This window comes from Haplochromis burtoni, unplaced genomic scaffold, assembly GCF_018398535.1.
Source record: "Haplochromis burtoni strain Fernald_Lab_line unplaced genomic scaffold, NCSU_Asbu1 Contig_179, whole genome shotgun sequence".
Lineage (NCBI taxonomy): Eukaryota > Metazoa > Chordata > Actinopteri > Cichliformes > Cichlidae > Haplochromis > Haplochromis burtoni.
In genome coordinates this window covers 986,232-1,003,086 of record NW_024582540.1, presented here as the reverse complement: position 1 = coordinate 1,003,086, position 16,855 = coordinate 986,232, and the positions used below count along the sequence as shown (strand labels likewise).

Sequence of the window (16,855 nt, the reverse complement as noted above, 5' to 3'; positions counted from 1 at the left end):
CAAATTAAACTTGAAGTAGAGTTACGACAGCAGGTCAGAGAAAATTTAATTTGGTCAACACAACGTGGTAGAAAGAGATCGAGATAAGAAGAACAAAGTGAGCTCACCCTGTGTTGGGTTTGCTATCTACTAATGTGGTACGAATCGAGTCTCCGGAAGGTGTGGAGCAAAAAGGGGGGAAAAAATTCCCACCCTGCATACTTAAATACCTGGAAAGAAGGAACAGATATAAATTAGAGTCGCTGATTGGGAATGTGACAGATGCTAATCCTCATCCCAGTTGTATGTGTACAATAAAACATCTGCACCACAATATACATCTGTCTCCACCAACATGACAGCATCTGTGCTTTTCCCCTTTTGTTTTAAGAATTTCTTAGTCTTCTTGAATCGAAGTAGCTCAGATGGCTGTTCCTATAAATCTTTAAACAGTACAACATGTGCGGTGAAGATTTTAGAATTTAGGTCCCACTGTGGGCAATTGCAGCTTTCCACTGTAACCCATTTTTATTGATTGTGGTTTACAAAAGCAGTTTTATGTTTGAGATTGGAAGGTACCATGAAGCCAAGTGTAGTAACGGTGGATGATGATGTGGTGCAGGTGCTAGACGCGGGCTCACAGGGAGCATCGGGGCTGGTAGAAGGAGACCTGATCCTGGAGGTAAACCAGCAGTCAGTGGCTGCAGCTGGACATGGACGAGTGGTGGAGATGCTCAAAGAGTGTCCTGTGGGAGCAGAAGCAACACTCCTCATACAGAGAGGAGGAACAGGTGAGAGAGACAACATTTACCTTGTTTCTTTTGACTGTTTCTCACTGCAAACACATTCTTTTTGCAAAAACAAATCTAAATAAAAAAAGCTTGTAAATGGCACCTAATTTAAATCTTCCCAAATAGAACAGAACAGTAAGTGAAAGTTAAACTCAGTTTGATTCATATAGTGTCAAATAACAATAGTAATTTCAAATTTTTTATTAGAAAATAATGTGAATATTGTTCAGAGCAAAATTAAAGTCACTCTTAGACTTTGCACAAAGGTTTTATTCTCAATTCAGGAAAGAAGTTGTAATGTCAGTGTAATGTAGGAGAAGCTACTATCAGGTAAATATTGGGAGAAGGTATTAAAGAAACCTTTTTGTTGTTGGGATGAAATAATGAACAACTCTGACATAATAATGAATATGCCAAATTCATTTATGTCTTTCAAAAGAGATAATGTACAAAACTATTTGGGTACATGGGTACAGGTGTAAATAACTTTTACACTTTTTTTGTTCTTGTTGTTTTATTTTTCCTTTTTCCTCCATTTTGGATACTAGGAAAGCTGTAATGAGTAATGTATGCCGGGCAGATTTCTCTGCCCAGTCTTAATAAAAATAAACTTACTGAACTAACAAATCACTTAATATAATATTAGAGTATATTATAGCAAATTTTATAAAGATAACCCTTTTAACAGAAGGAATCCTCCGCCAGCACCAGGGTCAGGGAGGTGCAGCCATCTGCCACAACGGCTTGGATTTAAGGGAAAAAGAGGCAGCACACAGAGAGAACACAATAAAACATGAATTGCAGGGGAGAGAAGACACAAAGTTAATGAAATGCGATCGTGCCATATAAATGCATAAGAGGCCACCCTGCTGCATTTAGCTGACAGATCCTCGCCGAACTATAAGCTGTAAATGAATGGGGAGTGGAAAAGAGGGGTGTGGACGAGCCTCTTCTTCTTCATGGGAGCTCCTCAAGCAGCCTGAGACTTGCACAACTGCTATGAGATTTATCAAAATAATTTGTTTAAACTCTAATCTAAAATCTAGAGAAAGTGTCTGCCTCTTGAATTTACTCTGGACCGAATCAGTTGATGAGTTTGTAAACTGGTAGTATTTTCCCTGTGATTTGGTCTCTTTTCACACAGAAGAAAATCCAGATGAACTTAAAGCGAGCCAAAATGCGTCATTACAAATCACGTGAGAATGTTCAGTCCGCTCATTGGCCGCATGTGATCTTGGGGCAGAAGCAACAAAATAAATATATAAATAATATAGGAAGAAGGAGCTCTGTTTTGGACTATAGGAGAACATGGAGAATTTATGTTGATTTCCCAGCTGGTTGCTTGCCCGTACAGACCTTTGCACATCTATTGAACATTCCCGCATTGAAAATACAAAGCATAAGTGGCTACAGAAAGTTTTTTAGCTCAAACTTGCAATGTACCCCAGGTAGTTGGTTGTGATCACATTAGCACCATAAACAAACTGCACTGGAGTTCACCATCTCCTCCAAAGAGCCTCAGTGTGGCCGTTTATTATGTTCACACATGAACAAACGAAGGGAAAAAATGAATGAGAGTTCAGTTTAAACGGAACAAACACTGCAGATGTGAAAGCACCCTTAAACTGGGAATTTTGCCACTGGAAATGTTCTACCTCTGATCCTGCTTTTGGAAACTTTGGGAACCACCTATCCATCAATTTTCTTAACCACCCATTCATTTTAGGATTGCCAACGGCTGGCACCTGTTCCATCTGAACCCGAACCAGAGCTGGATTACAACCGGGTTAGGTCGCCACTCCGTCATAAGGTGCAAACACAGAAGTCCATGGGTAGTTTTGACTCACATGCTTGTCTTTGGACTGTAGTAATAAAAACAGGAAGACTGAGCCAAGACTGACCAAAAACCATCGTTGTGTGAGGCAGCAGAGCTAACCACTGCACCACTGTGATTACTGTTTTTAGCCAGAATGATCAAATTGGTTATAGTGAAAGTCCAGCAAGTTTCTCCTCTTTTAATGCCCCTCTTTGATCTGTTTAAGTTTGCAGTGGTGACAAAAACGATTTCACTCCAATTAATGCAGAATCACATGTGATATTTTGTTACTGTTCATAACTCAGAAGAATAATTAAAGAAGAGTCCAGTGCAAGAGCAGCTTCCCGCTAAATGTAAGCTGGTTTCTGGCTTTGACGTGCACAAACATCGTTTTGCTTTGCATCGTCACCTCCAGCTGCAGCTTTGCAATAGAGAAGTCAAGTAGAGTTGACAGTGAGCACTGAAAGAGCTAAAGAGATTTTGATTATGATGATTTCGAGACCTGTTCTATTTTTAAACTCGTTCAAGTAACACGGCCTATTTATTCGGATTTTATTCAGGTCTTAAGATGAGATTTTATTTTTGGAATAATAAATACTTTAGAAGCTGGAAGAATAATTTTGTCTGGTGCAAATTATCTGTTGGCAAGGGGGGGGGGGGATTTCATAAAAAGTGAAACAATTCAAATGTATTTCACATTGTGTCGGTTAAGAAAATGAAACTTTAATATCCACCGTGGGGAAATTTGATCAATGCAGGTACAAATGGCTGCAGGACAGATTATTAGAAATGATATAACCTAAGGATGCAATGAACAATATGTTGTTTAGTGTATTTCATATGCGGTGACTCATCCAGTGAATACACATCAATATTACAGATCAGGAAAAAAGTGTCAGCAGATGTCACACTAAGTGTTTTGTGCATCGCACCATGTGTTCTCAGCGGTTTCCAAGTGCAGCTTTATCACCAACATGTCATCGATGTTTTCCAGTGAAACAGAACAGAGAGGCATGAGGGGGATTTGACATGGAGGGAGTTTTAAGATACAGCACATCAAATGTAAAATGAAGTGGGGAGTTGGGATGAGAGGCGGCGTTAAACTCACCGTCAGGTGTAGCGCGACTCTCTGGGCACAGATGGCACCGGCACTGTTGTGGGGAAAGCAGTTTCGTTCCCACTGAGGCCACTCATCTTCAGAACAAATGCAGTTATTTTACTGCAATGTGCTTTGGACAGAAATTACTGGAGAGTGTCATCTAGCTGGCAAACAGGATGAACTGGATGGTGTGATGCTGTTTGGCTGAATATACTGACTGTGCTCGCACGGGCTGCAAAACCACATTTTTACCGTTTTGCTGAATACAAATCTAGTTTGATGTTATGTTAGGTGAAGGAAAGCGGGACAAGAAGAGAATATATGGAGTCTTATTACTGGCTGTGATCTGTTTTCCTGTCCATTGCAAAACTTCCATTGCTTTCTCACAATGGCACAGGCTTTTATCCTATTAAACAAGCATTTAAATCTGACTTATTAGACTGTTGGCTCTTTGTATTTTGACAAATTTCGGGGCTAGTGAGGTTCCACAATACCTGCAATGAGCTGCTGTTTTCCACGTATAATGCTCCTGCACATGTTCAGTGAAGGGAGAAGACAATCGCACACCCTTGGTGTGAGAAAATAAATCAAAATGGAGTTATAAAGGCGGCGAGAAAGGGGGCTGAGGAGAATTTCATGGTGTTGAAGCTTGAAGTATAGATTCTTGCAGTTCTGCCAGGACTGCATGGAGTGTGGCTATTTTCCCACTTTTTGTAGTTCCTGTATGTTTAGCCACCTGCAAGGAAATAAAATTGCACAGTGGAAGCTGCATTTGTTGACACGTACTCTTGCTCTGATTCTCTCGGAGGTGTTCAGGTCACAGGTCAGCATTTGACTTGATAATTCCCCCCGGGCTGCCTATACCATTTGCCTGAAACACACACACACACACACTAAACTACACAGCAGTTAAATATGGAGCATTGTTGCTCATGAAAGTGAAGAACAACAAAAGTCATCTTCTGTTGTTTAGCCGTTTAAAGAGAAAACCTCATGAGCTCATTGTGTTTTGAATGAGGCGTGCAGCATCTTTGAAGTTCACATTTTAATGCTTGTTTTTGTCATTATGTCTGTAGTTTCTCCAGAGATAATTTGCCAGGAGTTCAGAGTTAATATGCTTTGTTTCTGAGATGATATCAAAACAATAAAGAGGAATTATGGCGATGCCCTCGTTTGCATCACCCTTTTCGCGAATTGTATTTAATTAGGAATGAAGTCAATCAGTCTCCTATGCGTCTAAGGTTTAATTAATTGAAGTGTGGCACGAATTATGATTGCAGACCTGACAAGCCATCAAAGACATTAGTTCTTAGCGATCCTGATACATCAGACTGTCTGATGTAAGTGCTGCTGGGTGGTTTGCTGATTTTCATGCAGGTCCTGATTACTTTGAATACATTATTGGCAATAATTGGAGATCTATAAGGATGATGTCTGTATGAAATGAGTACAAATGACTAAAGTGCTTTCAGCACGAACACAGAATACACCAGGGTATGCCGCTGCATGTGTGGATGTATATGTGAGCCACTCAGATCAAATGCTGCGATGCTCCCCGTGGCGGCCCAACCGTGCAGAGCCAACATCTGCCACCTGGAGGTCAGCCGTTGCAAAAACACTGCTTCAGATACAACATTTATGCACACGCTAATGCAGAGTCACATGTAGATACACAGTTGCAAAGTATATCTTTCTGAATAGATATCCTTCTAGATGCTAGGCTGAATGTGGCAGATTACCCCCCCACCCCTTCCCCCAAAGATGCCATCTCCTCACAAACTCACCAGTTTCTGTCAAACAACTCAAGACAACAACCCCACAGGGGCTATCAGCCTGACACACCAGGAAGCTCTCCGGCTCTCTCCGTGCCTCTCTCTTCTCTGCAGGGTGAAAGAGGGGACAAGGTCCTTTACAGTGACTCAGATGTGCAAAATGTCAGGAATGTTTAAACATGTTTGAGTTCTCAGATGAAGAATTTTTGTGCAGAGCATCAGTGAGATTTAGGCTGACCACATGATTTTAGATGTGTGACTGAGTGCATTAGAGCCCTCTGTAACGGAGACACAGTGCTAGACTTCCTCTGCATGTATGACTGTGTGTGTTGTGTGTGTGTGTGTTGTCTGACTGCTTGACTGTAGCGTGGGCACACTGCCAGAGCTGCACGGAGCTCTGGTCATGTTCACAGCTCCGTCCCCTGACATCCCAGTTTGAAGCAGAGCCAACCACAGACCAGAGACATGTTGCAGCACCAATGAGGATGCATACTGAGGCTGGAAAGAAAAAGGTGTCGGGCTGCACAAGCCAATCAGGCTAATCTGAAGGCCATCCAGAACTCAGCAGGCTAGTCTGTGATACTAGCCTGCCAGACTGTTTGACCACTGACTTGTGAGAGAGACCATGTGAAGCCTCCTAAAAGTCATTCATTTGTAATTCATCAGCATGCATACGAGTGCGCCACACATGCTGGTGAATTATATTAGCATTTAAATGTGCTTAAATGTGTCTGTAAGGATGATGGTTCTCTGTAATATGAGTGGACAATTGCCTTGTAGCTCATTTCCTTCAGTGGGTCATTAAGGAAAGTTTTCTGAAAAGGACTTATTAGAAGTTCTTAAAGGCTTCCCTTAAGGCCCGTATTCCCTGCAGAACGTGGTTATTAGTCCCAGCCTCCCAAAGAGCCCTCCCTCCGCCGCCGCCACTGTGTAGCACCATGGATGGCGCTCATCAGTGTTTATGGGAGCGTTTTAATTCTATTTCCCTCCTCCACACTCTCAGATACAGCTAGGATGGATGACATTTGGTTTTGAAATGGAAAATATTTCCAGGTTGCAAAGATGCTTTTAACTGGGCAAATGGGGGAGGCGGGATTCAAAGTGGGGGAAAAAGTGAAAGGAAATGAATTAAAATTTTCATTTTCACTTCATACTGACATGCAGTGATTTGTCGTATTTAGTTGTCCTCGACTCTCTCGCGCTCTCTGATTTATTTATTTATTTTTTTTAATTGAAAGCCGTTCTGTTTGTTGGTACATGTTCTGGGCTTCATCTCACAAATCTAAAAAGCAGACCGATGTAGTGAGACAGTAATTATTTATGGTTACATTTGACTGTTATTATAGTGATATTGTCATTGCATCCTATTCTATTTGTTGAGCCACGATCACCCTTACTGCAATAAATCAACGAACAACTGCTAATCTCTGGCTGTCTACATGCAAAGAAATTCATGTTAAAAAAAGAAACTCACATTAACTGCTTACATTCAGCATCAAGCCAGAGCCTCATGGATCTGAAACAGAAATTCAACTCTTCCACAAATACTGACGTAGTTGCTGCAGGACTGCACTTTGGCACTTTGACGGTAATGCTTGATATATAAGCAACCAGACTAAATATAAATATAACCAGAAACCAGCTGTTGCAGAGAGACATGTTGCAGACAAGTTGCGTTCACTGGTGTAGACTGACTTAGATGTGTTGGCAATCTGTCTGCATTTATAAATGATGGCAATTATTTGCAAACCTTCACCAATCTGTCTGAGAGTGACTGCAGTCAGTCAGCAGTTATTTGGGGACAGGTTGCTTCCCACCTGTGTAATCGCTTTGCGATTGACATGGTCACCACGACTGCTTGCAGCCGGTTGCTGAATGTAAAAAATACTCAGTGGAGTGACCATCAAACACCATTTCCCCCACCCCCAGTCACAAGGAGGCTGCTGTCCTATTTTTGCTCTGATGTGACTGAGCCATTACTGAAAAATGGCAGTGCCACCATATGGTGATGAATACTGCAAAATGTTTTGGCTCATATCTTGGGAATTGTGAGATGTGCAGGAAAAAAACTTTTGTGTGTGTGGATTTAGTTTAATGCACTGAGGAGACTTGTTTATTGGCTACATTTCCGCCAACCATCATCAGACTCATCACGTCTAGGGGGCACTACAGTAGTGTAAACAGGTTTTGTTTTTTTGTTGTTGTTTTTTAAATCAACCCTAGTGAAGTAGTCACATAATCAGGATCCCTTCACATTCTCCTGCGTGCTGTCAGATGCAAAAACACCTGTAATTCTCAGTTACCCAACAGGTTGAAAGCTGCTGCAAGCAAGCTGCATCAGGGTTCTCCAGCAACTGCACATTTTTGTTCCATAAATACAGCATATTCCACCCGGCGCTCCCTGACATTTCTCAGAAAATCTTAGAAACTGTCAGATATTAAGCATGCTTGGATTCTCAAAAGAATACTTTCCAAGCGCCCACATCAGATGGAGGATTTTTTGTTTATGCATTTCTATCCTCAAGTGTAAAGATTCAGTCTAAATGTTTGTACAAGGCAGCTACTGTACATTTTCTCCATGTATAAATGTATGTATTTGGGTCTTAGCAGCATAAATGTTCTGTATGTCTTTGACTCAGAGGAGTCACAGGGGAGCTGTGGCGATGAGATTGTTGTTGTGATGTAGAGCTCTCCGTGCTTCCTGCGCACGGATAATACACAACTTTCACAGCAAATAGTGTGTGTTTGCGGGTTTGTGTGGAGGGGCGGGGGCCTGTGCTTTCGCCTGCAGCTAATGATGTAATTATGCTGAAAACAAACGCAACAACCAAACCAGTTTAAGAAGAGTTACACAAACAAAGTCAAAACAGAGAAATATGAAAACAGCAAACTGCGGATTTTTGTCACTCATTAAGGGAAGATTTCTGATTTTTATCTCATCAGCAGAAAGGCTTGTTCTCAGATCTTCGTTGTTTGGTTTTTTCCCGTGTAGTTGTTTTCGTCGATTCTTCTGTTTTTCCTTAAAAATGGAACAGATTATTTGAGTTTGTTCTGTGTTAACTTTGTTTTTCTTCCTCAGGCCACATCTCTCCATGGAAGGCCTCCAAACAGGTACGGGGATTGAACTAAATGTGTTTCTGGCTGTGTGTTAGGGATCAGCACTGGTTGCAGAGACTGTGTTACCTCAGAGGTGTTTGGCTTTTACTTTATTGTAAAAAGAGACATCCTCCCCTAAGCTGCTTATTACTTTGATCACTTCAGAAGGTACATCGCACCAGCTGGGGGGGGAAAAAACCCCCTCTTCAGGTTGATTTTTAGACTACCTGTTGCTGGCCGAACAATCTGTTCTCCTTTACATTACACAGCACATTCGGGTGTGGTGATTGTCACCGCATTTAAGTTTGAAATATGATTGTTAATTTAAATTCATAATAGTTATTTTTCTTTACTGGATAATAACACGTGTTCCTTCTCAACATTATTTTCTGCATATCTGCACACACACACTCACATCCTTCAGCGTTTAGAGAAGAACACAGATTTCCTATTTTTGCCTCTACAGTGAATTTAAAATGAGGCAATCAAGATGTGATTGAAGTGTAGACTTTCAGCTTTAATTCAAGGGCTTTAAAGAGTTATAGCCATTTTACGGTCACCCCATTTTCAAAGGCTCCAAAGTTAACTGGACAAACTAATCATAAATAGAAGATTTTTCTCTTTTTTTTTTAACACCTAGATGCAAATTCAGAAATGAAAAACTGACTTCATAAAGGCTAAATGCTGCATTTCCTTCACAAAGGAGGACGATGCATTGCTAGTCTGTACTGCAGCTGCTTGTTGGTCCATAGTCTGATCAGTTAATATCTTGTGACTGTCTCTGCCATTAAATAGCATTTTATTTCTTTATATTAATAGGTTTTTAACGTGAGTGTATTTTGGGTCATTATTCATCTGTACTGTATTTATCTTTGTGTAACTTCAAATTAATTCTGCTATTTCAGTCAGCAGCCACATCATCAATAAACACTGACTGTGTGTCGATGCCATAGCAGTGCCTCCACCATGTTGGATAGATTGAACGAAGGCCTTGGTTTACATTTCCACGCTTCTCTCTTCTTTCATTCTAATAAATCTTTTTGGTGTGCAAAAGTCTTGACTAATGTCTAATCTGATCTTCCTGTTGTTAAATGTAACCATTAGTTTGCAGCTTGTTGTAAACTCTGTTTACATGCATGAAGGCATGAACATTCGCATATCTACAGCGAAGTAATCTGACTTGGTTACAATGTTTGGAATTTCCTCTGTGATCATGAACTTTAGTTGTCTTCTGTTATCTTTTATGCTTTTTGGCGTTGCTGAGCTGGCTGAGCTTTTAAAATGAACCAGATCGTAGAGTAAGCACTCGACCCCAAGCTAGTGACGGCTTCCTTCACTTACTTTGACACCTTATTAATCAGCGATTAATCGGCGAGGCTCCTGGACACTGGCGCCATCGGGCCCTCTGACCACCACCAGTAGGCAACGGGTGAAGTGTCTCGCCCAAGGCCACAACGACCGAGACTGTCCAAGCCGGGGCTCGAACCGGCAACCTTCCGATTACAAGGCGAACTCCCAACTCTTGAGCCCCGATCGAACCCGTTATTTTATCTCCTTAAGTTATCATAAAATAACAAAGACTCACATTTAACTGTCTGGTTACCTTTAAGCCTGTTAAAATGAGAAAACTGTCCCAACCATTTAGTCTGTTATTTTTATTAAACCCTGTGAATTAAAGCTGAAAGTCTGCACTTCACTCACATCTTGATCATTTCATTTCAAATCTACTGATGAATATCTCCAAAGGCAAAATTTCAAAAACTGTGTCTGTTGTCTTTAATTCTGTTGCTTTGACATAGCATTCATTACTGTTTGAAAGATCATAATGCCCATGTTCAGCCTATTGTGTTTAGATATGGAAAGTTAAACCCGCAATGCAAAAACAGTCTTTTGTGTCCAGCACTTAAACATTTGATGTGTTTAATCCTGAATACTTGGCTGAAGGAGTTTTGAAGTCTTCATAGCGACATATTTGAACTATTATTTATAGTGATAATTTATAATAAAATAATAATAAGTAATGGTTAATTTAAGACAAACAATAAAAATGAATAGGCAAAACTGAGTTAAGTTAAACAACTGTTGTTGGTGCTTCCTTCTAGTTACCTGACCAATGGGATCCACACAGCAGCCCTCAAGCAAATCTGTCTGGTCCAGTATTGCCGCCTGGTACGCCCTTCCCAAACCAGCCACAGCACCGCACTTCTGTGCCTGACTCCACCGAAGGCTTCGACCTTAACAAACCCGACCCGTATGACCTTTATGAGAAGTCGAGGGCCATCTACGAGAGCAGACGTGAGTACGGAAAACTTTATTTTTTAGTTTAAGGCGGAAAATCGAGCATTGTTTTAACCGTAAGCTCCTGTGTGCCAGGCCCGGAGTACGAAGAGGTGGAGGTGCACCTGCTGAGGGAGAAGACTGGATTCGGCTTCCGCATCCTGGGGGGAGACGAGGCCGTGCAGGCTGTGAGTCCGGACGCCCGTGACAAGGCTCGTATGGGACGGGCTGGACCACACTCATATTTTAACCTCATACACACCAGCCTCATCTGACTTGCACTTAATCTTGTCTCACACTCTCCATCCAGTCCCAAAACAGCCTCCAGGCACACACACAGACTTGCACACAAGTGGCCTTCTCACACTTTGCTGACCCTCTAACTGCTCAGTGCCTCCCATACTGAAGTAACGCCTTGCTAACTTGTCCACGTTGTACAACAGCATGCAGTCTATGACAGAGAAAGAATGTGACATAAGGATATAAAGAAGGTGAAAAACTGTTACCATGACCCAAAGGTAGTTTACAAGCTAAGTAAAGCAACTGTTGTGTGTTTCCACTTGTCTTCGACTCATCTCCTTCACCCAAATCTATGCTGCTAATATTGATTGTCTTTGAACAGATTGTCATTGGCGCTATAATAGAGAACACTCCCGCTGAGCGCGACGGGCGGCTTCGACCCGGGGATGAGCTCATTTCTGTGGATAAAAATGTGGTTGCTGGGAAACCGCACAAATACGTAATAGACTTGATGCACGCAGCCGCTCGCAATGGTCAAGTCAGCTTGACTGTGAGAAGGAGAGTGCAAATGCCTGGTGAGGACATGTTTTGTTTGTTGATTTTTTTTTCTGTTCTTTTTTGTTTTGTGTTTTTGTCTTTTTTTTCACACTTGACCAAGATTGGAGAACAGGCTGCACATTTCACTGGCATCAAATTAAAAAAACACAGCTTGGACACAGCACACATGCTAACAGTCTGCGCGCAGGATCTCTGTGTACTTCTCACCCACACATCCTTTCTGTGGTAGTAGATCATACATACATTTATCCTTTGTTCATTGTCAGCTCTGCAGCAGCAGGCTCTGTGGTTTGTGTCTTTCTGGGTGCGCTTCTCCTGCAGGGGCAAGCGGTTACAAAAGAGTCATAAATGACAAGCAGAGAAGCCAAGTTTGACTTTGACACAGAATCCCTGCTGGGATTGAAGAAGACCACTGTTGTTTTCATTTTTGTCAGTGGCTACATCTTTCATCTTTAGCTGCTTTTGTCGGGAAACTGTGAAAACTCAATGACCGCCGTGAGCGGACTCATCTCGCCTGCTCTCGTCCTCTCCTTCAGGTGAACAGTGTCCCGTGAACGGCCGCAGCCCCGGCTCAGTGTCCACGCAGCACAGCTCTCCACGTAGCGACGCAGCTTCAGCTTCGGGGCCTCCGGTGGTCGCTGCCCCGGTTGCCACTTCGCCACCGGAGGGATCTTCCCTGCAAACCAGCGATGTGGTTATTAACCGCAAGGAGAACGAGGGCTTCGGCTTTGTCATCATCAGCTCCCTGAACAGACCGGAAAATGCCACTGTCATCAGTGAGTTACACAATGACTTGCATCTGTCATTATCCCAGAAGGTCATTCCTAAAGATAAATGGTGATTTTTACATCCTGATGAGCAATCATCCTAAAGATGGTGGCTGTGCAGTCGCCTTTTTAGTTTTTGCTGCTGTATCTATTTCATGGGGGAAAATGCAAATGCATAATTTAATCTCAAACCAACACGGGCCTCCTGCTCGACCAGCATAAAAACTTTATGGTATAAAGTTCGAACATATATAATGACTCCTGTGCAAATTTAGCTTCATATCTCAAATATTTTTAGGATATATTTCTTTTGATTTAAATATCAAAATGTATTTTTTAAATGTATTCTTTTTTTTTTTTTAATTTCACATTGCCTGCTGTCTTCAAAGTCTATGCCTGGTAAGAGATTAGGTCATTATCATAGAATCACTTCCACTAAAGTGCTGTTTCTTATCCCGTCCAGTAGCTTCAGAGCTTCCATTAGTCGGGGTCAAGAGAAATTAATTTGTCTTGTAAGACTATAATTTTTGTGGGGATTTTTTTTCCTCTTCATTCAGCCTAAGTAGTATTAAAAGCATCTTTCTGTCTTAAATGAGGCTTTATTAAACATATGATTACGCTTTGCTACAGGGAGCTAATATCTTTCAGCAGACTGTGGGATTCTTCAGTCCGATTGGACTGATGGCACAGTGAAGATGTTTTGTTCTGAAGATTAATGGATTCTTCTCAAATGTCCTACACATTCTGGGAACATCCACTGCAATATTTCTGTACACACCTAAAAATAAACATACCCCCTAAGTGGGTCTGGCAGACCCATTTTGGGGCATACTGAACTAATTTTAAACATTAGTTCAGGATGTAATGGTGCTTGGTGAATAGTCCCTGAGGGGTTTTCTATGCGCAGAGTTCAGAGATATTTCATAATGAAGTGAAAATTTTCTGTTTTTTGTTAAGTGTATGTAAAAGCTTAAATTCAAAATTCCATGTGTTTAGTTGGCATACTGTCATCATGAAATTTTAAAACCTACACTTCTGTGTTGCAGTTACAAGGCAACAAAATATTTAAACCTGTCATTTTAAACAGTGGCTGCAGTCCTAACCTGTGAAGCTAAGGCTGTAATACAAACACTAATGTGCTGTTTTCACATCTTTCTTCAAAATTCCTCATGACCAACCACCTTGCCTTTGTCCGTTTCCAGCTGTGCCCCATAAAATAGGACGCATCATCGAGGGCAGCCCGGCCGACAGATGTGGGAAGCTGAAGGTGGGCGACCGGATCCTGGCAGTGAACGGACAATCCATTATCAGCATGCCGCATGCAGACATCGTCAAGCTCATTAAAGATGCTGGACTAACAGTCACTCTGCACATCATACCAGAGGAGAGTAAGTGTTTTGGTGCGGCAAATAAAATCAGACGTTGTTCTGTGAATGTTTATTTGGCTCCTGTTTTACCTTTGCAGGAAACTCCCTGAACTCGGTGCCCTCTATCTCATATGAATATATTTTATTTCACTTCGCCAAAGAAAGTCTTACACACACAAAATGTTGCATTTACTGAGGTTAAAAAGTCAAAAGGCTTCTATATTTAGTCATCTATAAAGGATACAGGGTTTGTGCTTGGTGATGCAGAAACATAAATGTTAGAAGGTTTTTTAGCAAATGGAACAAATAATTCAGAAGAGTTCTCTTCTGCAATCTTAAACATCCTGAGCATGTTTTATTTGTCAATCCATTCAATTCACTTTTTATTCAGAGCTTTGCCAATCGGGTACAATCTTACCTAACCCTCTGTCCATCGCAGGCTCCCATTCTGGTCCTAGTTCAGAGAAGCAGAGCCCCATGACCCAGAAACACAGCCCGCAGACCCAGCCCAGTCCTGTAGCCCAGACAAGCCAAGGAGGCACGCAGTCTGGCCAAATGGTCGCTCAGCCAGGTCAAGCACCCGGACAGACACCAGTCCAACCCGGCCAGACACCAGCTCAGACAAACCAAGCGGTGACTGGTCCTCCTGCACCAGCAGGAACCCAGCAGAGCCCAGTCACGCAGCCATCTGGCCCCCATCCACAGCTCTACCTCCACGATGGCAGGTAAGGCTGGGTTAAGAGGGTGTTTGGTAAGATTTGTTAAAAAGCACACAGAATGACTGAAAGGAGGAGGGGCATGAAGTTCACAGGTGACAGATACCAAATTGTGCATGCTGAAGAGAGTGTCCCAGTCAGTGTAGCAGAAAACCTGTGACTGCAGACAACTGATGTCCCAGTAAGACACTCTGTCTCAGGCTGGTTTCTACCCAGTTGCATAACACCACTTAGCTTCTACAGTGTGCAGTGAATAATTTACTTTAAGGTATCACCTCTATAATGCAGGATCCCAGCAATTGGACCCTGCTGTGTGTCAAAACTATGAAAGCGTGAGTGTGCGCGCACGCAAGTCTCAGAATGCGACACTGTGAGCAGTCCTCCCAGAGCTGTGGGTTGATGCCCATTTTGCAAGTGTGAACTTGATAAAAGTTTCATAACAGAGGCTGATATTCCCACCTATCCATTTTGTGATGAGCCTTCTCATCTGCACACACCCAGTAATTGTCTGTTTTTTTTCCTTCCTTACATCTCCAGTGTTACTTCGCCAGCAAATTTATTCCAACAGGGATGCTTTTTTCACCTCGCTGCTCAGATTTTTGTCAACTTTTCATTCTCATGGCAGGTCAGAGGTAAAAGCGAGACAGGATGTCAAACCTGACTTCCGCCATCCTCCATTCACTGACTACCGGCAACCGCCGGTAGATTACCGTCACCCACCAGTGACTGATTATCGGCAGCCACCAACACTGGACTACAGACACCCACCTGGTCTGCTGGATTTTAGACAGCACCCTGCAGCTGCGCAGTTCCCTCTAGGGATCCCAGCTGACTTCAGACCACAGGTAGAGCTTGACCAAGAGCTGTCTGCTTATGTTGACCGTACATCCTTCATTTGTATGCAGGTTTGTAACTTATTCCAATTATATTTATCATAATCATTGCTTTTCACATAGAAATTGCATATTTGATTTTTTTCTGTTGTAAATCGTCTACATTTTGTTCTGCAGGACTATGATTACTTTACAGTGGAGCTCGAGAAAAGCGCTAAAGGTTTTGGCTTCAGTATTCGAGGAGGCAGAGAGTACAAGATGGACCTGTTTGTGTTGCGCCTTGCAGAGGATGGTCCTGCTATACGAAATGGAAGGATGAGGGTGAGATAAGGAAAACCACGACAAGAGTGAAAGCACTCTTTGGCAGATGGTTGGGATTGCACTTGGTGAATAGTAATGGCTCTGTTTTATTTTTCAAAATGGAAAAAGTAAGTCTGATTAATCCGAAGTAAGCCAAACACACACATACATCCATCTAAATGGTCGTGTCACATAATATCACTCAGCGTCCTTGTTAAAATTTAGTAATGGTGTAAAGTTTAACAGAGCATGGATTTTTCCTTCTGCTCAAGTGAGTAAGTATGAATGCATTGAGTAAATTGAGTGAATTGAGCAAACCTTTTGCTCACTCTTAACCTCTCGTGTTGAAATGTACTTGAACAAGTTGCTCAGTGGAGGTTCCCCAAGAGAAGACTGGTTGTGTGGAAAAGTTACTCTGCTGTGAGTAAACCGAGGGTGGCAGAAACTGACCCGCTCCTGTGTGTGTCTCGTCCAGGTTGGAGATCAGATCATAGAGATTAATGGAGACAGCACCAGGGACATGACTCACGCCCGCGCCATTGAACTCATCAAAGCGGGAGGCAGGCGGGTCAGGCTGCTGCTAAAGAGAGGCACAGGACAGGTGCCAGAATATGGTGAGTTTTCCTTACAAAGAGACGCAGTCTCATTGTTTACACTCTTACTAAAGATTTACTGTTTGCTCTTCAACTTAACTCAAGAACACATTAACATGCATTCATATCTGTCCACTTTTTACTCCTCGACTAATATCTGAAAGCCTACTTTGATTAAACAGTAGATGGTAACGAGCGACTCTCAAGCCTTCGTGTGTTGTAACCCCTCTGCTTTAAGTCTAATGATTGGTATAGGCTTTTATTTGCCTTCCCTCAGGAATGGTACCTCCCAACCTCTCCATGTGCATGAAAGGTGACACACTAAGCTCCCCCTATTTCTTCCTAATGGGCCACTCTAAAGACACGGTTTGTGAAAACTGCATGTCTCTCTCTCTCCATACTGATTAATCTGTGTGCTATAACTGTGGTCACGAGTTTTTGCATGGGAAAGTAGCTGACATGTGTGCATCTGTGCTCGTGTGTGCTATAGTAAGAGTGGAAGATGGTTTGTAGTGACCCTTTGGGTCTAATTGTCCTGAAGAGGGCTTTGAAGTAGACTTTGTACTCGAGAGCTGCTCGGGATCAGTCAGTCACACACAGCTGCAAATATGTTAACTGTTTACAAGCACTGAATAAATCCTTACACGTAAG

At 42.2% G+C, this 16,855-nt stretch overlaps 1 protein-coding gene across 4 annotated transcripts in view; it reads left to right on the top strand.

The window, feature by feature from the left end:
* The window catches only part of LOC102302058 (membrane-associated guanylate kinase, WW and PDZ domain-containing protein 2), a 101,784-nt gene that overhangs the window by 81,684 nt on the left and 3,245 nt on the right, over positions 1-16,855 (top strand). For 2 of the 4 annotated variants that reach the window (XM_014337433.2, XM_014337434.2), the window contains exons 11-21: positions 602-770; positions 8,537-8,568; positions 10,656-10,848; positions 10,927-11,042; positions 11,453-11,645; positions 12,165-12,404; positions 13,598-13,783; positions 14,202-14,487; positions 15,104-15,383; positions 15,489-15,632; positions 16,087-16,225. In XM_014337433.2, coding sequence (XP_014192919.1) covers positions 602-770; positions 8,537-8,568; positions 10,656-10,848; positions 10,927-11,042; positions 11,453-11,645; positions 12,165-12,404; positions 13,598-13,783; positions 14,202-14,487; positions 15,104-15,383; positions 15,489-15,632; positions 16,087-16,225 — 1,978 coding nt within the window. Of the gene's footprint in view, positions 1-601; positions 771-8,536; positions 8,569-10,655; positions 10,849-10,926; positions 11,043-11,452; positions 11,646-12,164; positions 12,405-13,597; positions 13,784-14,201; positions 14,488-15,103; positions 15,384-15,488; positions 15,633-16,086; positions 16,226-16,481; positions 16,571-16,855 lie in introns of all 4 variants that reach the window. The other 2 variants (XM_014337438.2, XM_005934185.3) reach the window with 2 other exon arrangements.